Here is a 24766-nt window from a genome sequence, read left to right on the forward strand (position 1 = left end):
TTCATGTCCACACCCCAGCTCAACCCTAACCCTTGCCAAAACCCTAGACCTAGCTTCATGTCAACACCCCAACACAACCCTAACCCTATCAAAAACCCTTACCCTAAACTTTGCCCAAGGCAAGACATGAATACTGAAAACATACAGTACCAGTCAAAAGTTTAGACACACCTACTCATTCAAGGGTTTTTTCTTTATTTGAACTATTTTGTACATTGTAGAATAATAGTGAAGTCATCAAAACTATGAAATAACAGATATGGAATCATGTAGTAACCAAATAATTGTTAAATAAATCAAATATATGTTATGTTTCAGATTCTCTCTTGACATTTCACTCATCCAGCATAATGAGGAATGCTTTACCAACAGTCTCGAAATTTTTCCCACATATGCTGAGCACTTGTTGGCTGCTTTTCCTTCATTCTGCAGTCCAACTCATCTCAAACCATTTTAATTGGGATGAGGTCAGGTGATTTTGGATGCATCATCTGATGCAGCACTCCATCACTCTCCTTAGTCAAATATCCCTTACACAGCCTGAAGGTGTGTTTTGGGTCATTGTCCTGTTGAAAGATCATCCTTTCAACTACTCTGCGTCTCACAAAGACACAGGGGTTAAAAGGCAGATTTCCACCTGTCTAATGTCTATTGCTTGTGTTTCTTGGCCCAAGCAAGTCTCTTCTTATTATTGGCATCCTTTAGTAGTGGTTTCTTTGCAGCAATTTGACCATGTAGGCCTGATTCACACAGTCTCCTCTGAATGGTTGATGTTGAGATGTGTCTGTTACTTGAACTCTGTGAAACATTTATTTGGGCTGCAATTTCTGAGGTGTTGTTAACTCTAATGAACTTATCCTCTGCAGCAGAGGTAACTCTGTGTATTCCTTTCTTGTGGCGGTCCTCATGAGAGCCAGTTTCATCATAGTGCTTGATGCTTTTTGCGACTGCACTTGAAGAAACTTTCAAAGTTGTTGATATTTTCCGGATTGACTGACCTACATGTCTTAAAGTAATGATGGACTGTCGTTTCTCTTTGCTTATTTGAGCTGTTCTTGCCATAATATGGACTTGGTCTTTTACCAAATAGGGCTATCTTCTGTATACCACCCCTACCTTGTCACAACACAAGTGATTGGCTCAAACACCATTAAGCAAAGAAATTCCGCAAATTAACTTTTAACAAGGCACACCTGTTAATTGAAATGCATTCCAGGTGACTATCTCATGAAGCTGGTTGAGAGAATGCCAAGAGTGTGCAAAGTTGTCATCAAAGCAAAGGGTGACTACTTTGAAAAATCTCAAATATGAAATGTAGAAAAGAGTAAAAATAAAAACCCTGGAATTAGTAAGTGTAAGTGTGTCCAAACTTTTAACTGGTACTGTATAAATACCAATTTAGAACCTCAGATTACTAACCATTATCTACCATCTATCGTGAAAAGTTGACTCTACACAGTATAAATTGTTTGGTTGAAAAGACATTTCCTTTTAAAAAGATGGATGCATATAGGATATGTGGGGATATAGAGGATATGTAGCCTAGATTTAAGAGTACATGAGATAACGACGTGCATAAAAAAATGTCTTTAATGACATGTATAACAAAGGGAGGAGACGAGGGATAGAGTGATATAAAATAGAGGAGAGATAGCACTAACAGCCAGTGTATCCCTAGGGGGGATGTTGCAGCTCCAGTGAACAGTACTAAGGGCCCATCTCTGCCAGAAACCATTAGACACCGAATCTGTTCCCCTGCCTCTGCTCCCCACATAGAACTACAATTACCAGAATGGACATTCCCATTATAATCAAGGTTCTGTGGTGTGTACGTACATGCATTCTAGTTATTATATTTCTATGGCTCCCACTGTCCACTAAGAAAAAAATGGAACTCTGGTCAGAATGCTCCTTCCTCCTGACTATTCTGTCCAGCTCAGATCTACAGTCATGACAATTGTAATTAGCACGGGGATGTCTGCCATGTCACAGCACACACACACACACACTGAGGAAGCCATTCTCGGGTCATCTTGGTGCCAGTTAACTGCATGTCCAGACAGTGGAATGGTACGTATGGCAGGCCACTCTACAGTAGCAACCAGGTTGAAAAGCAGGCTCTAAGGAAACTAACAATGAGGTATCATTCGTGCTATGCAGGCCTGATATACCTTAATTTAGATGGGCATTCTGGGAGAGCATTGCTGACACTTGTGTGAGAGAGTACACACTCAGTCCTGGCTGCACAGTGGCTATTGTCACTTGTGTACATTTCATATACATGCCAGAGTTACTGACCATACATTTGCATAATTTAGCAGATGCTCTTATTCAGAGCAATTTACAGTAGTGAATGCATATGGAATCAAACCCACAACCTTGCTGTTAGAAGCACCATGCTCTACCAACAGAGCCACTTGGGACCTGACTTAGACTAAGACATGACTGCAGCCCTGGATGGAGCCTAAGAGCAAGGCAGTTAACCCACTGTTCCTAGGCCGTCATTGAAATGTTTTTGTTCTTAACTGACTTGCCTAGTTAAATAAAGGTAAAATAAAAAAATAAAAAATAAAGAGCGAGGCTATTACAGCCTGAGAGTGAGGCTTGTGCTGTTCAAGTGGAGAGTAGAGAGGAGGCTGGTTGAGGGGGAATTGAGCAATCTCCAAATCCTTCTCAGACCCCCTTCAAGGGATCTCCATATGCACTGTCTGCTTGCATCACAAATGATCCATGACTGCAAAATAGAGACTCCCAGCGATCCCTCCCTGCAGTACATGAAATATTGGTATGTACAATAATGTGAATGATCTCCAAATTACCTATGCATGGCAGGATGCTGTGAGCTGATGGGCTTACAGCTTACAGATGGGTTTACAGCCCGACTGACGAATCAGCTTGGGGAACAGTGATGATAATGTCATGAATATGACTTGGTACCAATGGTGTATTTGTTAAGTACTTCCTTTGATCATAAGGAAATTCATGTCCATTTATGATATTGTACACCCACTCTCTTTCTCCCCACACACATACACACACACACACACACACACACACACATCCCTCCTATAAACACACAAAGAACAATCATCAAACACCATTAAGCTGTACTGTGTCCTCATTGGTCCTATGGGATCCAAAGCAAACAGACAGAAAGTAGTCCCTCACTGCTGACAGCGAGGGACGTGGTTGCTGGGGAAACAGATAGGCCAGACCACGTTGGCCGACACCTTGGGGAATGGATGTGCCCTCTGGACTGACGGGCAGAGGGAGAGAGAGAGGCAGGGTGTGTGTGTGTATTTGAGAGAGAGAGAGAGAGAGAGAGAGAGAGAGGGAGGCAGCTTAATTCATCTTTTGGAAAGGATGGTGGTTCTGTCCGTGTAGAGGTGACAGCTGCCGCTCAGGGCTGGTTATAGGAGGGACTGTGTTACTGCTGCTTGCTTCCCTAACAGATGTCTTATTTATATATATAAAATATATTGTCACATACACCAGATAAATGTGTTGTTTTACATGGTCAGGAGCAAATTAGGGTTAAGTGCCTTGCTCAAGCATACATACTGTAGACAGATGTTTCATCTGGTTGGCTCAGGTATTTGAACCAGACCCATTCAGTTACTGTCCCAACACTCTAACCGCTAGGCTGGGAGTCACTGTAAATGCACCATCATCATCCACAGAGTGACTAACAGTGTGTTCGGTTGTGACTGTTTGGCCTATATTAATGAGTGGTATTAGATTTACAACAGCTCAAAACTATCCAGCAACTCACCAAACTATAGTTTTCTTCAGCAACAAAAAGTGAAACGTGAAATACAACATGTGAAATACAAGTAATGGACCTGTTTATACACTTTCAAAATGCATCCCCCTGTTCTCACTTTCTGGGCGGAATCTCCCAATCAGATACAGTGTATGTGAGAATAGGATGCATTTGTAAACTATTTAAACATGACCCAGGAGAGAGATGGCTCCTAGATGGCCCTCTGCTGCTGTGGTGTGGTCCAACGTGGGAATGACATGATCTGACTGCACTGCTCACAAAACCCTGTACATACTTTATAGTAGCCCCATTAAACTTTCTCTTTTGTTGATCTTAACTTGATGAAAATAAGTAGAGGTAATTATCCATTCCAACAGTCAATGTGAAAAGAGTTTAACTGTCTGTGCAAAACAACTTGATCTAGAAAAAATAGCTGTTTTTACGAAAATGTTGACTAGCCTGTGCAGCCGCTAGTGGCCGCTATAGATCTCCAGTATCGTCAGGGTTTAAATTACCCTGCCGGTAACATACTCATGTCCCCCGATGACCGGTTTGTAATAAAACATCCTCCATTCAGGCTTCAAAGGCATGGTGGCTAATGCTATTTCCTAATGCTACTTCCCGATGTTGCGCCTCATGTTTAGCCAGGGGTAAACAACCGGCTGCTGTAACCTGATTGGCTGGACGCGGTGTGCAACATCCGGAAGTTGTGTGAAAATCCGAGAATGTCGTTGGAAAATTGTTTTTATTAAAACAGTATGCATATTTCCCCTGTTTTATTTTCGGCGGCACGCCATTAAAGCTAGATATGGAGGACACCGATGTCTTTGCAGCCTGAATTTAGGATGTGTTTGTACAGACCGGTCGAATGTAGCGTTATATTACCAGCTGGTCACATTATGCCCAGATGACAGTGGAGATTCATTGCGCCCACTATAGCGGCTGAGCAGGCTACTTAATAACGACAGTTGTGGTATTGTTTTTTGTTGCTACGCTACAATGTGATTCTTTGTAGCCCCTCATACGGAAAAACAATGGTGCATTCTGAGACCATGTGTGTAATGATGACTGCATCACTCATTGAGATGCAGACACATTGTTCCTCCCATGCAGCTATTGCGAGGCACACAATATGGATCTAAAATACATATTTTCCAGACATTGACGTTAGATTCATTGTAGGTTCTGAATGAAAGGTGAAAAGACATCATTTATACAGGTGTTGAAAATACGTATTGTTTTGGTAATTGATTCTATGGCCAAATTTCAACTGCACATACATTCTCAATGAAGTACGCATTGTGTCACACTAATATATATTTTTTTATCCATTTAATATAGGAAAGAGGGGCCAAGTAAAGATTGCAAAATATAATATTTATTATTGCTGTTATCTGTCACATACACTTATGTTAGCTTTTTCAAAAGCTTCAAAACTGGCAGCGATGATGTTCAAAGTAGTCCAACCCACAGAATAAACCAACAGACCACTTCAACTACAATAATGTTCTCAGTAACGGTTACAGAAATGTTTCACAAGTTTGAGCAGCACAGTACGGCACAGTTCAGTAAAGTACGGTACAGGACAGTAGAGTTTTATTCACTAGAGTAGAGTACAGTAGTGTGCATTACAGTACAGTTTAATTCAGTACAGTACAGTATAGTTTAATTCAGTAGAGTACAGTACAGTTTAGTTCAGTATAGTACATTATACTGTACTGAACAATACTTTACTTTTCTCTACTGTGCTCTACTGCATTGTGCTGTACTATACTATATTTTTCTTTACTGGACTGTAATGTAATCTACTATACTGCGATGACTAGCCTGGGCAGCCGGCTAGCCTGTACTGTGCTGTCCAAACTTGTGAAACATAGATGTCTATGATTGGTTCCTGTCTGGACCAATAATCAACATCCATGGATGTTGAAATCAAGGCCGATCCGGACTGCACCAAAAAAATACGTAACATTTAAATCAAAACAGAGCATTCAACCATGTGTTAACATTTCTTTTTTTTTATGTATGAATTATTATCATATTTATGAATACATATAATAATTATTCGAATTATAAACATTTATAATAAAACATGTTATACTTATCGACTATTACTCAATCATTGGTTACACATCGTGAATTAAACGCATTTATAGAATTAGTCCCGATAAGCTTCTTATTTTGCAATGAACACATTTAAGCGTGCTGCTTTTTCACCCAATGGCACATCAACAGAAAATCGCATAAATATAGCAAGTGTAGCTAGCTAGAAGACTAAGCAAAAATCAAATCCAAATCGCTACTTGGATGCGTCTCCACTCTGATGGAGCGAGGTAGTCTATGCGCATGCGCACTGCTTCCTTCTCTCCTCCTGACCTCCTCCCGGTTTCTCTTTTCTGCGGCGCGACTTGGTCCCCCTCCAATTAAACAAATACACACCCCATACTACAGCCATACACACACATGAGGGATGGCTGTCGCTGTCTTCGGAAAAATCCTCATCGGCATTTACGTGGAAATCAAACGGAGTGATGGTAAGACAGAGAGATATCTCTCTCCTGCTCGTCCGCTAGCTAGCTAGATAAAGATGCATTTTTCATTGAGGCGCTGTCGCGTTAGCTACATCATCTTTGTTGCTTCAAGGCAGCGCCTAGCCAGTCAGGCAGGGTGCTGAGTTGGATACCTAGCCTATCAATGGCATAGAGATCTGTGCTCGGTACTAGACCCATTCTCATCCTACTGTCATGCTCCCTGTCTGACACAGCGGCAGTCAATCAAATCGGTTATTATTACCTTGAATGGCGTAGCTATAGCCAGCTAGTTGTAGCCTTTACTCAATTACTGGGTGAAGCTAGCCGGCTGGCTAACAGGGATTAATGGTTTATATTGGCAGGGATGCATCCACCTGTGCGGTTAAAGGCCGTGCTGGTTGCCTGGTAATGATACTGGATTCAACCGTATATATGGTTTAGCGAACTGTCTTAATGGGAATAGTCACAGAAGACCGTTCAGCTCTGAACCAGAATCTGGGTTTACAGGAAACGTTGAATATGGCGATTCTCCTTTAAGCATAGTCCTTAATCATGGCTCTGAGTTACACTATGTGACACGTACTACAGTGCCTTCAGAAAGTATTCATACTCCTTCATTTTTCCACATTTTGAAGCATTACAAAGTGGGATTAAAATTGATTTAAGTTTTTTTGTCAACAATCTACAAAGAATACTCTGTAATGTCAACGTGGAATAAAAATTCTAACATTTGTGAAAAAATATGAAAACAATTGGTTGTTGATCATTGCTAGACAACCATTTTCAGTTCTTAGACTTTCAGGCCATAGATTTTTAAGCTGATTTAAGTGAAGACTGTAACTCTGCCACTCAGGAACATTTACTGTCTTCATGGTAAGCAACTCCAGTGTAGATTTGGCCTTGAGTTTTTGTTTATTGTCCTGTTGAAAGATCTCCCAGTGTCTGGTGGAAAGCAGACTGAACCAGGGTTTCCTCTAGAATTTTCCATGTCCTTAGCTCCATTCTGTTTTGTTTTTTTTATCCTGAAAAACTCCCCAGTCCTTAACAATTTCAAGCATACCCATAACATGTTGCAGCCACCACTATGCTTGAAAATATGGAGAGTGGTACTCAGTAATGTGTTGTATTGGATTTGCCCAAAATATAACACTTTGTCTTCAGGACAAAAAGTGTATTGCTTTGCCACATTTCCTGCAGTAATTACTTTGGCGCTTTGTTGCAAACAGGATGCATGTTTTGGAATATTTTTATTCTGTACAGGGTTCCTTCTTTTCACTCTGTCAATTACGTTAGTATTGTTGAGTAACTACAATGTTGTTAATCCGTTATCAGTTTTCCCCCATTTCCTGTCATGTGTAATTGCGGGCTATTCTTTGGGTGCTGAAATCCATAGTTTTGGATAAAAACATATTTTTATGTGACATCGGAAGTCCAGTTCTCCCACACTAGTCGCCGCTTAACTCCATCGTAAATTGTTGAGTTTTAGTCGGCTAGCCACTGACTAACAATAGCCTACTAGCTACTTCTTTACATAGTAGTCCTTGCTAGTCTAAAGTGAGTAGTGTTCAGTGCTATTTATTTAATTCTCGTCTGCTCTATCTCCAGGGAAGGACTAGCAAAAGACACACGCTTAGTGATTCTGCAGCAATGAACCTGTCTTGTTTGATTTAATTAAATTATCTTCTCAACCAACTGTGTGACTGTATTTTTTAAATGTTTGTAGTAATTTGGGCTCATCCATAAGAGAAGAGCTGTAGCTATTTAGAATGAGACCGGACACATGACACTAGAAACATTATGGAAACAAACCATTTTGCATGTACGGTAACATAACAAAATGCCCTGAAGCAGTCAAATGTTGACATGCATGTGAAGCTTTTTTAAATGTCAACCAATCAGATCCAGGGTTATTGACACATCTGTTACTGAAGGCCTCTGCCCATACTGGCCGATTTTGCCTGGTCTCATCACCACCCTCTTTGGTCAGTGTGATCTAGTGTGTCGTGGTCATTGGCTGAATTTCAATAGCCAGAGTGTATGACCATATGAGTCTACAACTGTTTTCTCCCATCTATGGCAGCCAGGACAAATCCATCATGTCATGTGGTCACAAATCCATCATGTCATGGTTCTCTAACCTGCAGGAGTCTACACTGAAGCTGGTATATGTTTATAACATGTTTCTTGCAGGTCGAATCCACCAGGCAATGGTCACATCACTGAATGAAGACAACGAGAGTGTCACGGTGGAATGGATAGAGAATGGAGATACGAAAGGGAAAGAGGTACTGTGTGTGTGTTTATGTGTGTTAATCAGTCATGTCTGACCCCCTATCAGCTTGTACCAGATGGAACGTTGAAGGTTTTAGGACACAAAGCAAATCAGCTTGACTACGGATGCCTTTAAGTAGTTTGTGTGTGTGTGTGTGTTTGTTTGTGCGTGCGTGCCCTCCTTTCGGATTACACGTTTTAACATGGTAGCCTATTTCACTCTTAAATGTCACTGGTAAATTGTTAATCAATCTCACTGCACATGTGTGACATTCTTGTCTTTTCCTGAGTTAAGAGATTACTTTATTATTCCATACGAGATGTTCATTTGTCTTCTGTTTTTTTTTCTTCACCCAACCCCTCCGATATACACTGAGCGGACAAAACATTAGGAACACCTGCACTTTCCATGACATAGACTGACCAGGTGAATCCAGGGGAACCGTATGATCCCTTATTGATGTTACCTGTTAAATCCACTTCAGCGAGTGTAGATGAAGGGGAGGAGACTGGTTAAAGAAGTATTTTTAAGCCTTGAGACATGGATTGTGTATGTGTGCCATTCAGAGGGTGAATGGCACACCTTTGAACATGTTATGGTAGTAGGTGCCAGGCACATTGGTTTGAGTGTGGGAAGAACTGCAACGCTGCTGGGTTTCTCACATTCAACAGTTTCCTGTGTGTAATAAGAATGGTCCACCATTCAAAGTACATCCAGCCAACTTGACACAAATGTGGGAAGCATTGGAGTCAACATGGGCCAGCATCTCTGTGGAACTCTTTCGACACCTTGTAGAGTCCTTGCCCTGAAGAATTTAGGCTGTTCTGAGGGTAAAAAGGGATGTAAACTCAATATTAGGAAGGTGTTCCTAATGTTTTGTACACTCAGTGTATATACATACACACATTAGGTTGGAGAGGCTGGAACAGAGTTTTAACATGTATGTTGCACCCTCTTCCCATGCAGATTGACCTGGAGAGCATATTTGCTCTGAACCCAGATGTGGCCCCTGAAGAGGAGGCAGTACAGAGTCCTGAGACCCCCCCTCCTGCCACCTCTATCGCCTCTGCTGCCAAACAAATCAAGCCACCCAAGGTCATTCTCTTATAGTGTACTGTGCACAAAAGCCATACGTCTGTACAGTATACTTTAATCATGGGAAAGTGTTAGCTATTTTCATGTGTCCCATTTGCTTCTTTACGTTCATATGGTATTCTTTTGTCTCTTGTAGAACCGACGAACAATAGCACCCCCCAAGACTGAAACCCCAGCAAGAGAAAACAGAGGCAAGTCTCCTCACGTTCCTGAGCAAAGACGAGACTTTTGAAGTCTGTCAACGCGAGACTACGGCGGTGTCCCAAATGGCACCCTATTCCCTTTATGGTGCACTGCATTTCAACAGGGCCCATAGGGCTCTGGTCAACTGCAGTGCACTATGCATGGAATAGGGTGCACTTGGTTTAACCAGGCTTGCTACATAACATCCTACTGACCCACTGTACCACGAGAGTAATAGATCTCTATTTCTGTTTCAATAGAAGCAACAGGTGTGCCATCTGTGAATACGTGGTGAAAATACCCCTCAGACACTGATATCTGGAGGGAGAGAGACAGAGAGATCAGTAGAGAGATAAAGAGAGACGAGAGAGGAAGAGCGAGACCTTGGTATCTGTAGAGAGAGAGAGAGAGAGATCTGTAGCAACAGTCAAAAATAGATAAACACACAGGTGGAAAGGAGAGAGAGGGTCTGGGGAGGGATAGCATATTCATGTCAAGATCATTTACTGACAAATCACCTGAGGATGACCGATATGGGACTGTCATTACTCCTGTTCTGAATTTAAAAAGCCATCAATAAGAAGATAGATGCCCAAAGACAATATGTCATGTACTAAATGAAAATGTACTAAACAAAATGTACATGCGTGACTAAAATGTCCTGTATGTTGTGTCTTTCCAGCTGCAGCGGTGGGGACTACGCGGGCCAGACCCAGTCAGATACAGCACCAGCAGAGCCAACCAGAACCACCCCCACCTGCAGCACTCACAGCCCTACAGACACAGCAAATGACACTACAACAGCAGCAGAACGGTAATACACACAGACACACTGCAGCTTTGTGTCGCTAAATAGTCCTGGTTATTGTGAAATACATTTGCCATGTTAACAACTAGTCGTTTTTGTTTGTTTGTTGTTGTAAATCTCTGATTGGAGCTCTCTGCCGCGATGAGATGTGATGTTGAGTCTGTTGGGTTATGATGATGGGACACATGACCAGTGATCTAATGCGCCCAGGCAGACAGACAGGCCTATTAGCCCAGCTGTACTGCTGAGAGAACAGAGGCAGCCGGAGAATAGCTCTTTCACTGAGCTGCGCTCTATTCCGGCCGGCCGGGGGGATTTATTATGAGCTTATTGAATGTGTAGCTTAGCGCTCATGGTTTTTATCTTTTTGTGTGTATTTGCCTCTGAAGAGCTTTGAAGTATATTGAAATAGGGACAGTAGAAATGAAAATGGACCACTATTATACATTTATGCTAGATTCTTTTTTGATAATTGTGTTTTCCTACCCTGTACGGGTTCAGCGCGGCGGAAATCCAACTGTGTGAAGGAGGTGGAGAAACTGCAGGAGAAGCGAGAGAGAAGGAGGCTGCAACAACAGGAGCTGAGAGAGAAGAAGGCACAGGTAGGGTCACAGTTTGCTCACCCACAACCGCCCGACTACTGAATATGTGATAAAGTATAAATCTGATGCCTGCACCCAGCCCTAACCCGCTAATATAGAAAATGCCTGTAGGCTACAGTCAGCAGAGACAGTGGAACAATCTTTTGACATGGGGTGAAGGATTTTATTTTGCCTGATTGACAGTGTCTTGCAAAAGTATTCATCCCCCTTGTGGCGTTTTTCCTATTTTGTTGAAAAAATTATACAAAACGCCCCCCGGAAAAGTGATGCGTGCATATGTATTCACCCCCTTTCCTATGAAGCCCCTAAATAAGATCTGGTGCAACCAATTACCTTCAAAAGTCACATAATTAGTTAGATTGCACACAGGTAGACTTTATTTAAGTGTCATATGATCTGTCACATGATCTCAGTATATATATGCCTGTTCTGAAAGGCCCCAGAGTCTGCAACACCACTAAGCAAGGGGCACCACCAAGCAAGTGGCACCATGAAGACCAAAGAGCTCTCCAAACAGGTCAGGGACAAAGTAGTGGAGAAATACAGATCAGGGTTGGGTTATAAAAAAATATCTGAAACTTTGAACATCCCACGGAGCACCATTAAATTCGTTATTCAAAAATGCAAAGAATATGGCACCACAACAAACCTGCCAAGAGAGGGCCGCCCACCAAAACTCACGGACCAGGCAAGGAGAGCATTAATCAGAGAGGCAACAAAGATAACCCTGAATGAGCTGCAAAGCTCCACAGCGGAGATTGGAGTATCTGTTCATATGACCACTTTAAGCCGTACACTCCACAGAGCTGGCCTTTATGGAAGAATGGCCAGAAAAAAGCCATTGCTTAAAGAGAAAAATAAGCAAACACGTTTGGCGTTCACCAAAAGGCATGAGGGAGACTTCCCAAACATATGAAAGAAGGTACTCTGGTCAGATGAGACTAAAATTGAACTTTTTGACCATCAAGGAAAACGCAATGTCTAGCGCAAACTCAAAATCCCTCATCAACCTGAGAACATCATCCCCTGATGCTGCCACCACCATGCTGTGGGGATGTTTTTCATCGGTAGGGACTGGGGAACTGGTCAGAATTGAAGGAACGATGGATGGTGCTAAATACAGGGAAATTCCAGGGGGAAACCTGTTTCAGTCTTCCAGAGATTTGAGACTGGGACAGAGGTTCACGTTCCAGCAGGACAATGACCCTAAGCATACTGCTAAAGCAACATTCAAGTGGTTTAAGGGGAAACATTTAAATGTCTTGGAATGGCCTAGTCAAAGCCCAGACTTCAATCCAATTGAGAATCTGTGGTATGACTTAAAGATTGCTGTACACAAGCTGAACCCATCCAACTTGAAGGAGCTGGAGCAGTTTTGCCTTGAAGAATGGGCAAAAATCCCAGTGGCTAGATGTGCCAAGCTTATAGAGACATACCCCAAGAGACTTAACAGCAGTAATTGCTGCAAAAGGTGGCTCTACAAAGTATTGCCTTTGGGGGGGTGAATAGTTATGCATGCTGAAGTTTTCAGTTTTTTTGTGTTATTGTTTGTTTCACAATAAAAAATATTTTGCATCTTCAAAGTAGTATGCATGTTGTGTAAATCAAAAGATACAAACCCCCCCAAAATCAATTTTAATTCCAGGTTGTAAGACATCAAATTAGGAAAAATGCCAAGGGGGTGAATACTTGATTTTATACACCTATCAGCAACAGGTGTGGTTTTGTAAATATTGTGTATGTTTCTGCTTATAATTTCTGACAATTTGGTAGGTTATTTGTTAGTTGACTCTTCTGTCAATATGTGTTGCCCTAGAAGACTACATTTACCCTTGCTCACTAGAATAATGTCATAGATCGATAGAATGAAGGCTTCAATCTAGTTGACATCGGTAACATTTTCTCTGTCTTTTCGGATTCTTTCATAGAGCAAAGACGTTTAGGGACCGGGATAAAATGCCCAAAAAATAAAAACCGGTTTCCAAATGACATCATGTTTCATGTTTCTGATAATATTTCAGTTTGACTTGGATGCATATTTTATGTGGTTGAAATACAATTATTATGTTATGCTTAATAAAGATAGATACCGCCTGTAGAGGTGCTAACTGCACATTTGCATTCTCTCAAAATTTGGCTTACATTTGGTGTATCATTTTACTGCAAGAAATGCTTGATTCTGAAGGAGTTGATATTAAGGCTATGTGAGAGGTTATAGACCTACAGTCAGTGTCCAGATTTCACTTTCCATTTAACCCATCTGAACAGTAGGCTAAGTTCCCTTGACGTGCCACAGGCCCATTTTGAAGACCCCGTCTTGTGACTCTGGCGCCTCACAATCATCACTGCTATCATCCTCTTTTACCACGTCACCAAATCTTTCCCAAACATGACTTTTCTGGCCCTCCCTTCGCTTTATATTCATCTCTCCATTTCGTAGCCTTTCTCTTATTGAATTAAAGTCCTACAGTGTCCTTTCTCCTTCGTAGATGACGTTAACTTTTTCTGTGCGTTCCCAAAAGCCTTTTGTTTTTGGAGTGTAGTCTATTTGGCGCGTGTACAGTTAGGCCCTAAAGCTAAGGTTTGTGCACCAATGCCAGATAGCCTAAAATAATTCAAGAAAATCCTCAATGTAGCTTATAAGGTATAAATTGCACAAGAATGATACATTTATCGATTTTTTTATGCATAGTTTTTTCTTTATTCAACCTGCCCTTCCTCCACACAATATATCCGCGGGGACTGCGGTAACCCACGCATCATTAACACACACACACACACACTGTTGACTGTGCCGTTCTCTCCCAGGAGGTAGATGTCACTGTGCCTAACTATGAGATCATGTGTATGATCAGAGACTTCAGAGCCAGTCTGGACTACAGGCCTCTAACCACCGCTGATCTGGTACGTTTTATATCTATATCTGTCTGCTAAAACTGCTTAGGCGCCGGTCTATTTTCATAGAGTGGTGACACGTCTTTGTTGGCCACTAACTAAATCATGTCTTTTATGACATTGTTTCAACTTTCAGATCGATGAGGAGCACAGGATATGTGTGTGTGTACGAGCACGACCCCTCAATAAAAAAGGTACACATTTCATCAGGCACACCAACTATCGGGTTACATGGTGTTTTACATGCAGAGGTTTAGCAGCAGCATAAGCATCGCACTCCTCACACGTTCTCGTGGAAACATGATTCCCCCCCCCAGAGTTGACTATGAAGGACCTGGATGTGATCACCATCCCCAGTAAGGACGTGGTGATGGTCCATGAGCCCAAGCAGAAGGTGGACCTGACCAGGTACCTGGAGAACCAGACCTTCCGCTTCGATTACACCTTTGACGACAGCGCAGACAACGACATGGTCTACCGGTAAGTTTCCCTTCTCAACTCCCAAGAGGTGATGCGGAGGTACGTTTTTCAAGAACACAAATGATCACGTGTACTGGGACGAATTCTAACTGGAGATGTGTGTCTGTGTCAACACTCCCGTTGACATAACACGGTTTATTTGAAAGTGTGAGTTGAAAGTATAATATTGTAATTTAGAGTATCTTTACTGTGATTTTGGGTGAACTATCTTTTCAAGTCAACTGTTCATTCCCCCTGTCCCCAGGTTCACCGCCCGACCACTGGTGGAGACCATCTTTGAGAGGGGAATGGCCACCTGCTTCGCCTACGGACAGACAGGAAGTGGGAAAACGCATGTGAGTGGCACCGATGATGATCACTTCCCGCACATGTCGGCTAACACTTGAACGCTAACTTGATAATGATGTAACCTAGCAACCTGTATCTAGCAATCCTAGATAAGCTCACTGCTTTCCCTTTCAGACAATGGGAGGAGACTTCTCTGGGAAGAACCAAGACTGTTCTAAAGGGATCTACGCACTGGCTGGTACGAACACTACACCATGTCTCTCTCTCTCTCTCTCTTTAGTTCAAAACGTGCTCCTTCTGCGTGTTTGCGTGAAGCTGTGTCTCTTCAGTGAAGCCCTTTCTCTCTTTGCAGCGAGAGACGTGTTTCTCATGCTGAAGAAGCCAAACTACAAGAAGTTGGACCTCAATGTCTATGCCACCTTCTTTGAGATCTACAGTGGGAAGGCAAGTGGAGTCACCACAATAAATGCATCTTCAAACCCCCTATATTGAACCGTGAAGCCTGGAGGGTGGCGACTGTGTTTATGTGACCGTGGTTGTGGTTGTGGCTCTGTACGTGTTTGACCTGCTGAAACGCAATGCCAAACGGCGTGGGCCGAAGGACGGTTGTGGTTGTGTTAACCCGGCCGCGTGGTTGTGTTGCGCTTCTCTAGGTGTTTGACCTGCTGAACCGGAAAGCCAAGCTGAGGGTTCTGGAGGATGGGAAGCAGCAGGTGCAGGTGGTGGGGCTGCAGGAGAGAGATGTCAAATGTACTGAAGATGTCCTCAAACTCATAGAGGTTGGAAACAGCTGCAGGTAAAACCACAGAGGGCGAGTAGGAGGGAGGGGTGAAGTGGGATGGTTTAATTGACTGGCGTTAACTTATTTTAAAGATCTGATATGGATGTTATTCCTGCCAGTCATTTCCTGCTGCTTTACTCTCCCTCCCTCCCCTCTCTATCATCTCTCGCTCCTCCTCCTCTTCCACCCTCCATCTCTCGCTCTCTCCCAGGACGTCAGGTCAGACCTCGGCCAACGCCCACTCGTCCCGTAGCCACGCTGTGTTCCAGATCATTCTGAGGCGGCGAGGGAAGATGCACGGCAAGTTCTCGCTGATCGACCTGGCGGGGAACGAGAGGGGGGCCGACACGTCCAGCGCTGACCGCCAGACTCGCCTGGAGGGAGCCGAGATCAACAAGAGCCTGCTGGCGCTCAAGGAGTGTATCAGAGCCCTGGGTCGGAACAAGCCCCACACCCCGTTCAGAGCCAGCAAGCTGACCCAGGTTCTCAGAGACTCCTTCATCGGGGAGAATTCCAGGACCTGCATGGTGAGTTAATACTGTACATATATCTCCTTTAAAGTGATGATCAGCAGTTGAAACAATAACAATGGCGTTTTCTCCGCCCCGTTTCGCTAAAAAGCTGAGGGGTGGGGCTGGAGAAATGTAACCACTCTCAAATTCCTAGACAGATCTGTGGATGCAAGGACTGACCATCCATGACATCAAAATGAGAGTTTTAACCATGTTTTGAGGTTATACAGTGTTTGTTTACATTTACTTTGTTTAGAGTAAAACAAGCTTATATTTTGGGTTCTGATGGGGTACTAAACTCGTGAAGTTATATTATTCATAATTATATATATAATTAATGTATATGTCCAAAAATAGATGTAGCTACAGCAGATTGTCCCTTCAACACTTCCTGGTCTTCAGAACTGCCTGGTTCAATGTTTATTTATTAAGCACCAACGATTATGATGATTTTCTAACGATGTAGTAACTGTTATTTCCCCCCACAGATTGCCACTATATCTCCTGGAATGGCTTCCTGTGAAAACACTCTAAACACTCTGAGATACGCCAACAGGTGAGACCACGCTGACTGACTGTCTACATCTCACCAACGACTAATTACTAAGACTGTTGGTTGATAAGGGAGAAGTTTAATTCAAGTTGTCATTGCAGAATAACCTTCCCCCCCTCTATCACGTCTCACTCCCTTTTCTTGATACGAGACAAATAATTTACCCTCTAATGTATGATCAGACCTTATCCTGATGGGATCTTCTCGGTCGCTTTGTGTGTGTGTCTCTCTCCCCCTCTCCAGAGTGAAGGAGTTTGGGATCAGCCCATCAGACATCCCCTTCTCCCAGCAGCAGGGTGGTGGAGGGGGGAGTCGTGCTGAGCTCTCCCCCACTAATACCTACGAGTACGATGACTTTCCCACCTCTCCCACCAGGTCTCTCCTCTCTACTAATCTCTTACCTACCGTACTTACTTCATCTTCTTCGTTCCTATGTTTGTGATCTCCACTAGCTCACATACAAACCCATCATCTGCCTGTCATTTGACTCCAGTGAGAGGTTACTCCTAACTGCAGATCTAGGATCGGATGAAACTGTAACCTTATAATAACTATAAGGCCAGTCAGGCCATAAAGAAAATATCGCTCTGATCCTGGACCAGGGGTTAGGGGTAACTTTTACCTACGCCTTTATTTTTTACTCCTAAGTACCCCTTTCATTGACTTAAGTGTTGCTGGCTACAAACCTGCACGGCCTCAAGTTTTTCAGCTTGTTTCCGTTTTTTTTCTTCTTCATTTATATAATTTATTTAACCTACGATGATATAATTTATTTAAAAGGTCCCGAACAGTCATTCTGATTCCCATGTAAAATAGCCTTTTGAGTGACTAAAATATCACCCATAATATTTGTTTTGAATAGAAATGCCTCAAATTGTAGAACATTTTATTTTTTTCTCATGGCTAACTACCAGGAAGTTTGAAAAGACAGGCTAAGTGGACGGGGAGCTAATATTCATGAGCTCGCCTTGACTGACAGCTCTTTGAAACACCTCTGTTAAGCAACTTGGATGCAGTGAGCAGTTTAGCAGTAAAATCATCTCAAGAATATTTGGTGATACACAAAGCAGCTCAAACGACATTGAATTTGCATCAATTATTTAATCATTGCATCAATGATTTTTATACATCTCCTGTTTGGCATGTATCTTGTGATATGGTTCACAGCAGCACTGACGGATGTGTTAAAATGACAACTGCGTCAGCGTTTTGAACGACCCCCCCTTTTGTTCCATGCTGGCCGAATACCTAGCTAGCCAGTAACTAGCTAACACCAGACATATAAGTATCTTTGCCATAGATTAATAGGGTAAACTCTTAATTATGTTTGCTGACAACCTACAGATTTTGACACCAGTTGAGTAGTTATCTAGCTATATAAATCACGCCTCTCTTAAAATACGCCTTCTCCGATGTTGGTTACAAGGCGGTACTTATTTAAATTAGATAAGAGAATATCATGTTACCATTGGTGTATTAAAATGAGAGAGTAAGGGTGATGTCACCCTAAACCCTTATTAATCCCGCCGCCTGAATCCAAGTGTTTGACATGGTGGAGGGGACCAGTAACTTTATGATCAAACTTTATCAATGTAGAAGCGACAGTCATTTTTCACACTTTGATCTGATTTTATTCAAATATCATGAAAAACATGATTTTGACTGTTCATGACCTTTAACCTTCAGTTTCAGTTTGTCATTGCTGAATTGTGGCATGCTTATATGTTTAACTCTTTCATACATTCATTTCAGAAGCAGTTTTTTTCTTTCCCAGCTTGTCCTTCACACTCCTGCCTAAGAATGACTCCATTCGTTCCCATTGTTTCATTGACTGTTTTAACCAATCAAAAGGTCAGATCATGTGGTCAGGGAAAACTACTAATGTGTGTGCTTGCGTATGTGTGCGCGTACATGTGTGCTCTTGTGTGTCTGTGTGTGGTGTTTGTGTGCATCGACAGGGTGAAGGAGCTGACGGTGGACCCAGGGGTGATGATGGAGGGGCGGGGAGGACACAGCGTCACCCAGCTAGAGGTCCTGGAGGCTCAGTGGGGGGTCGGCAGCTCCCCTCAGAGGGATGACCTCAAACTGCTCTGTGAACAAAACGTAAGAAAACACACACACATACACCTACTGTCCAGTTACCCCTGTATAGTGCCCTCCACTAATATTGGCATCCTTGGCAAATATTAGCAAAACGGCCTGTGGAAAAAAAAGGTATTTGCTGTTTATCCTCTTGGTCTTTCATTGAAAAATATTCACAAAAATCTAAACTTTAAATATTTTTCTCAGAAACATATGTGCCACAATTATTGGCACCCCTAGACATTCTCATGAGTAAAATCTAACTTAAGTATATTCCCATTCAAATGTTATGTTTTTAAGTTCACCTGAGTGATTAGGAACACGTAAGTGGTAAGCCATGACTTCCTGTTTCAATGGGGTATAAATATGAGGTGACACACAGGCCAAGTTCCCATAGTCATCCATCACTATGGGAAAGACCCGAGAATACAGTAATGATGTGCGACAAAAGGTTGTTAGCTGCACAAATCAGGAAATGGCTATAAGAAAATACCTTAAAACGATTGAAACTGGATGGTTAAAGTGGCCCCAAAAAACTCCCAAGCATCACAGCTGGAGAATTTTTTTCATAGCCCGTTTTGCTCATATTTACCAAGGTTATATTAGTGGAGGGCACTACATACTGGCTTATACACTGATTTACTGTCAAATAAAAAGGGTGTGGTTCTTCAGAGTATTCTTTTCTCTGTTCTCTTTTTTTTCTCTCCATCTCTCTTTCTTCTCTTTCTTTCTTTCTCCTTCTCTCTCACCCCCACCTCCCTCTCTCACCCCTCCCTCCATCGGCGTCTCACTCTCTCCCCCTCTCCTCTCCAGGAAGAGGAGGTGTCCCCCCAGCTCTTTACCTTTCATGAGGCTGTGTCTCAGCTAGTGGAGATGGAGGAACAGGTGCTGGAAGACCACCGAGCTGTGTTTCAGGTACACACACACACATATAGTTCAGAGTAGGGCTGCACAATGAATCAAATTGCCATCGAAATTGCAATTTTATGCATGCAATATGTTGAAATGCCATTCAGCTGCGTAATGTCCGTGTTTATAGTTTATTCCGTTTGTTGTCTCCTTTCTGCTCTTGTGGATGCTTCCCACACACAACAAGCCTTGCAACATGTCACTCGATCAGCACAGTTCCTTCTCCTTGCTGTTAGATTCACTATAAGTTTTCATGCTGTTTTAGGTCAAATGCAAACAACAGATTGTTCCAAACAAGAACAATGCTTCTTTACACTTTGCTTCTTAATAAACTCAGCAAAAAAAGAAACGTCCTCTCACTGTCAACTGCGTTTATTTTCAGCAAACTTAACATGTGCAAATATTTGTATGAACATAACAAGATTCAACAACTGAGATATAAACTGAACAAGTTCCACAGACATGTGACTAACAGAAATTGAATAATGTGTCCCTGAACAAAGGGGGGGTCAAAAGTAACAGTATCTGCTGTGGCCACCAGCTGCATTAAGTACTGCAGTGCATCTCCTCCTCATGGACTGCAGCAGATTTGCCAGTTCTTGCTGTGAGATGTTAGCCCACTCTTCCACCAAGGCACCTGCAAGTTCCCGAACATTTCTGGGGGGAATGGCCCTAGCCCTCACCCACAGATCCAACAGGTCCCAGACATGCTCAATGGGATTGAGATCCGGGCTCTTCGCTGGCCATGACAGAACACGGACATTCCTGTCTTGCAGGAAATCTTACACAGAACGAGCAGTATGGCTGTTGGCATTGTCATGCTGGAGGGTCATGTTAGGATGAGCCTGCAGGAAGGGTACCACTTGAGGGGGGAGGATGTCTTCCCTGTAAAGCACAGCGTTGAGATTGCAATGATGACAAGCTCAGTCCGATGATGCTGTGACCCTCCAAATCGATCCCGCTCCAGAGTACAGGCCTCGGTGTAACGATCATTCCTTTGACGATAAACGCGAATCCGACCATCACCCCTGGTGAGACAAAACCGCAACTTGTCAGTGAAGAGCACTTTTTGCCAGTCTTGCCTGGTCCAGCGATGCTGGGTTTGTGCCCATAGGCAACGTTGTTTCTGGTGAGGACCTGCCTTACAACAGGCCTTACAAGCCCTCAGTCCAGCCTCTCTCAACCTATTGCGGACAGTCTGAGCGCTGATGGAGGGATTGTGCTGTTCCTGGTGTAACTCGAGCAGTTGTTGTTGCCATCCTGTACCTGTCCCGCAGGTGTGATATTCGGATGTACCGATCCTGTGCAGGTGTTGTTACACGTGGTCTGCCACTGCGAGGACGATCAGCTGTACGTCCTATCTCCCTGTAGCGCTGTCTTAGGCGTCTCACAGTACGGACATTGCAATTTATTACCCTGGCCACATCTGCAGTCCTCATGCCTCCTTGCAGCATGCCTAAGGCACGTTCACGCAGATGAGCAGGGACCCTGGTCATCTCTTTGGTGTTTTTCAGAGTCAGTAGAAAGGCCTCTTTAGTGTCCTAAGTTTTCATAACTGGGACCTTAATTGCCTATCGTTTGTAAGCTGTTTGTGTCTTAAGGACCGTTCCACAGGTGCATGTTCATTGATTGTTTATGGTTCATTGAACAAGCATGGGAAACAGTGTTTAAACCCTTTACAATGAAGATCTGTGAAGTTATTTGGATTTTCACAAATTATCTTTGAAAGACAGGGTCCTGAAAAAGGGACGTTTTATTTTTTTGCTGAGTTTATAAATTAGTTCAGAGTAGGAGTTTCATTCTCTGTGTGTGTTCCCGTCTGTGTCCGGTGCAGGAGTCTATCCGCTGGCTGGAGGATGAGAAGGTTCTGTTGGAGATGACAGAGGAAGTGGACTATGACGTAGACTCCTACGCCACGCAGCTAGAACAGATCCTGGATCAGAAGATAGACATCCTCATTGAGCTCAGAGGTAATGTGGGATTCTAATAACCGATTCTAGATCAGAACTAAGCAATCATTAAATGAATTGTGATTCATATCATGTTATTTGGAAGTAAGAAACAAGATGACATTTCATAGCATATGTTACTGATTATATCTAAGCCTCTACCTTCTCTTCCTTTCCATCCTCCCTCCCATCTCCCCTATTTCCCCCTCCTTTCCTCCCCTCTCTCCCCCTCCTTTCCTCCCCTCTCTCCCCCCTCCTTTCCTCCCCCTCCTCTCCTCCACTCCTCTCTTCCCTCCTCTCTTCCCTCCTTTACGCCCCTCTCTCCTCCCTCCTTTTCTCCCGTCTCTCTTCCCTTCTTTCTTTCCCTCTCCCTTCCTCTCTCAGACAAAGTGAAGGGTTTCCGTTCTACGCTCCAGGAAGAGGAGCAGGCGAGCAAACAGATCAACCCCAAGAGGCCTCGTGCTCTTTAGACACACACATTCAAACACACACTAATCTCAACACTTAACTGGAACCCTCTGACATTAAGGCTACTTGAGACTGTCATAAGCATGACATAACTGATGTCCTTAGCCATGGTCCCTAAAAGATGGTCGGGGCCCATTGCGGAACTGGGTTTTGGATATCTAAATGTGGGTTGTGGCCTAAAGCATTGTTTCATTTGTCCAGAGAGGCATATTGACATTTAAAGGCATTAAAAGAAATAGGGGGTCACAGCACAAAACATCTGGAAACAACTGTACAAGCAAATTATTTAGTAATTTGTTAAGACCGAAATAAGATCCATGCTATGATGTATTTTATGATTGAAGGATCATGAGGTGTTGCCCTATTCTCTATGTACAGGCTCTCATTGCTGCTTGTAAATATCCTCCATCCATCCATTTATCCATCTGTTAAACCGAGGACAGATTCTCTCTTATTTCCATGTATGTACATGGGTAATGTGGTGAAACAACTATTGACGGATTTTCATTTAAACAAAGAAAAGGGGGAAGGATTTCTTTTATGCACCTTTTTATAAGACAAACTGTAAGATATGATCGATTTTACCTCCAGCCAATTTTAAGAATCAAAACAACGTATTTATTTAGTAACTTAACTACCGTCCGTATTCAATCATGCTCCGGGAGAGTTTTAGTGTGTGCAGGCTTTCTTTCCAGCACGAACACACCTGACTCAACAAATCAACAAGACCGTGATCAGCTGAATTAGATGTGTTAGTGCTAGGTTGGGGCAAAAGCCTGCACACACTGTATTCAACTCTCCAGGACCAAGAGCAACAAACACTGATTTAGTAGGAAATACATTTCTGACCACCTGTTCTGATCATGTAGCCTATATAGGTTGAGGAAGTGATAATGTGTTGGTCTGGGAGCCAACCAGATGCATGCATGCACAAACCAGCTGTGATTGTACTTTATTGGAGTTGTTGAATACTCATTTCTGTTTGGCTTGAAGGGCATTCTAGAGCGTGCATTATTTCCCCATAACACACCTGCACGGTAGAATTAAATGGCTATAGTTCATTCTTACGTGTTCTATGTTTGAGCTGCTTTTGGAAGCAAAAGTCGAATTGAAAACATTATTGGCATTGTTGAATTGGATTTTCATAACTGTAAGCTAGGACTGATGGTTTGTTGTGCTAAACTAGCGAGTATGTTTGTTTGGTTACCAAGGCAACTACTGCAGCTCTCTAGTAAACTTGCTAGCTACTTCAGTGGATGTTGAACACATTTCCAGCGGCAAATTTGTTAAATTATAACCATTGTATGAAAGGGATAATAAACTCGAGCTCTATGCGTTCTCTGGAAAATAATGCAACTCCGTGGAAGGTCAGTTCCACTCCGCTAGCGCGTTATTTTCCACAGAACGCATAGCCCCTTGTTGATTATCTCTTACATAAACCTACTGCACACTCGTGTGCTACTGTACATAAATGCACTACTCTTTACGACCTTCTCCAACAGTGTTTTCCCAACCATTTCTTAGGCAAGGTGTGCCACCCTTCACGTCTAAAAAGACTGGTTGAAATGTTCAGTGGCTTCAACCTTCTGATGTTTTTGAGGGACATTGTGCCCCTCCTAAGAATATTGGGGTAACACTGTCGTACAAATGCTTCTAATGACTAGCTTGTATAAAACTGCTCTGTGTTACTTGCTAGGATAAATATTTATATGTACCAACCTGCCTCTTAACAAGCCCAGTCGCAGTTGTATCTGTCCGTTCTGTTTACAAGGCAATCAATGTGCTATTAACTGAAGAAATACCCTCGTACTATGAATCTTGTAAAAAAGTCTCTTTTCTCCCCCCATCCCATTTTAAAGTTGTTTATAAAAGGGAATATGGAGGTGCAGATGTATAGTGATGAAAAGGACTGAGTTTGGACCTAGCTGCTGCAGTGTAACTAGAACTTGACTACGGTACTTTAAGATAATTGATGTGTGCATCAGATGTAACTGCCTGGCTTAAAGAATAAAGAACCACCTGACTGACTGCACCTTCTGCTGTATGTGTTCTGACAAGAATTATTCAGGCGTTGACATCCTTACAGACCACAATCTCCAGTCACAACAATTGTATGTATTTTTTTTGGGGTGGTAGGCTAACTTTATTTTAACATAACTTTTTTCACATTTTGGTGGTTTACAAAGTGGGATTGAAATAGATTTAATTGCATTTTTTCCCAATGATCTACACAATACTCAATGTCAAAGGAACATAAAAAAAGTTAGTTTTACAAATTAAATAACTAAAATATAGTGGTTGCATAAGTATTCACCCCCTTTGTTTAGACAAGCCTAAATTAGTTCAGAGGTAAAATAACAAAAAGTTATACGGTCTCACTCTGTAAAATAATAGGGGTTGACATGATTTCTGAATGACTTCATCTGTCCCCCATACATAAACTCCGCTCACTGTCAACTGCGTTTATTTTCAGCAAACTTAACGTGTAAATATTTGCATGAACATAACATGACATGACTAACAGAAATGGAATGTGTCCTTGGAACAAAGGGACGTTTCATTTTTTTTGCTAAATTGACAATATAAACTCAGCAA

At 42.6% G+C, this 24766-nt stretch overlaps 1 protein-coding gene across 2 annotated transcripts; it reads left to right on the forward strand.

The window, feature by feature from the left end:
* The first annotated feature begins 6121 nt into the window (after positions 1 to 6121).
* LOC109868718 (kinesin-like protein KIF2A) lies at positions 6122 to 24203 on the forward strand. 2 transcript variants are annotated; one of them, XM_031802948.1, is made up of 20 exons: positions 6122 to 6297; positions 8485 to 8579; positions 9533 to 9661; positions 9798 to 9852; positions 10527 to 10658; positions 11154 to 11254; positions 14063 to 14158; positions 14286 to 14343; positions 14467 to 14629; positions 14874 to 14964; positions 15092 to 15155; positions 15270 to 15361; positions 15571 to 15713; positions 15910 to 16225; positions 16699 to 16766; positions 17007 to 17108; positions 18722 to 18866; positions 19659 to 19760; positions 21589 to 21724; positions 22088 to 24203. In XM_031802948.1, exons 1-20 carry the CDS (start codon positions 6234 to 6236, stop codon positions 22171 to 22173), a joined length of 2238 nt encoding a protein of 745 aa, XP_031658808.1. In that variant the 5' UTR covers positions 6122 to 6233; the 3' UTR covers positions 22174 to 24203. The 2 variants fall into 2 exon arrangements, with proteins under 2 accessions (XP_031658808.1, XP_020314033.1); XM_020458444.2 differs by having other exon boundaries at positions 6123 to 6297; positions 17007 to 17138.
* Positions 24204 to 24766: the final 563 nt, after the last annotated feature.

The sequence above is a fragment of the Oncorhynchus kisutch genome, linkage group LG23 (genome assembly GCF_002021735.2).
Source record: "Oncorhynchus kisutch isolate 150728-3 linkage group LG23, Okis_V2, whole genome shotgun sequence".
NCBI classification, from domain to species: Eukaryota; Metazoa; Chordata; class Actinopteri; order Salmoniformes; family Salmonidae; genus Oncorhynchus; species Oncorhynchus kisutch.

Coding starts and splice junctions, on each gene's coding strand:
- LOC109868718 (XM_020458444.2), top strand. CDS start 6,234: ATGGCTGTCGCTGTCTTCGGAAAAATCCTCATCGGCATTTACGTGGAA. Junction 16,226..16,698: donor AGAATTCCAGGACCTGCATG/GTGAGTTAATAC, acceptor TTCCCCCCACAG/ATTGCCACTATATCTCCTGG. Junction 16,767..17,006: donor ACTCTGAGATACGCCAACAG/GTGAGACCACGC, acceptor CCCCCTCTCCAG/AGTGAAGGAGTTTGGGATCA.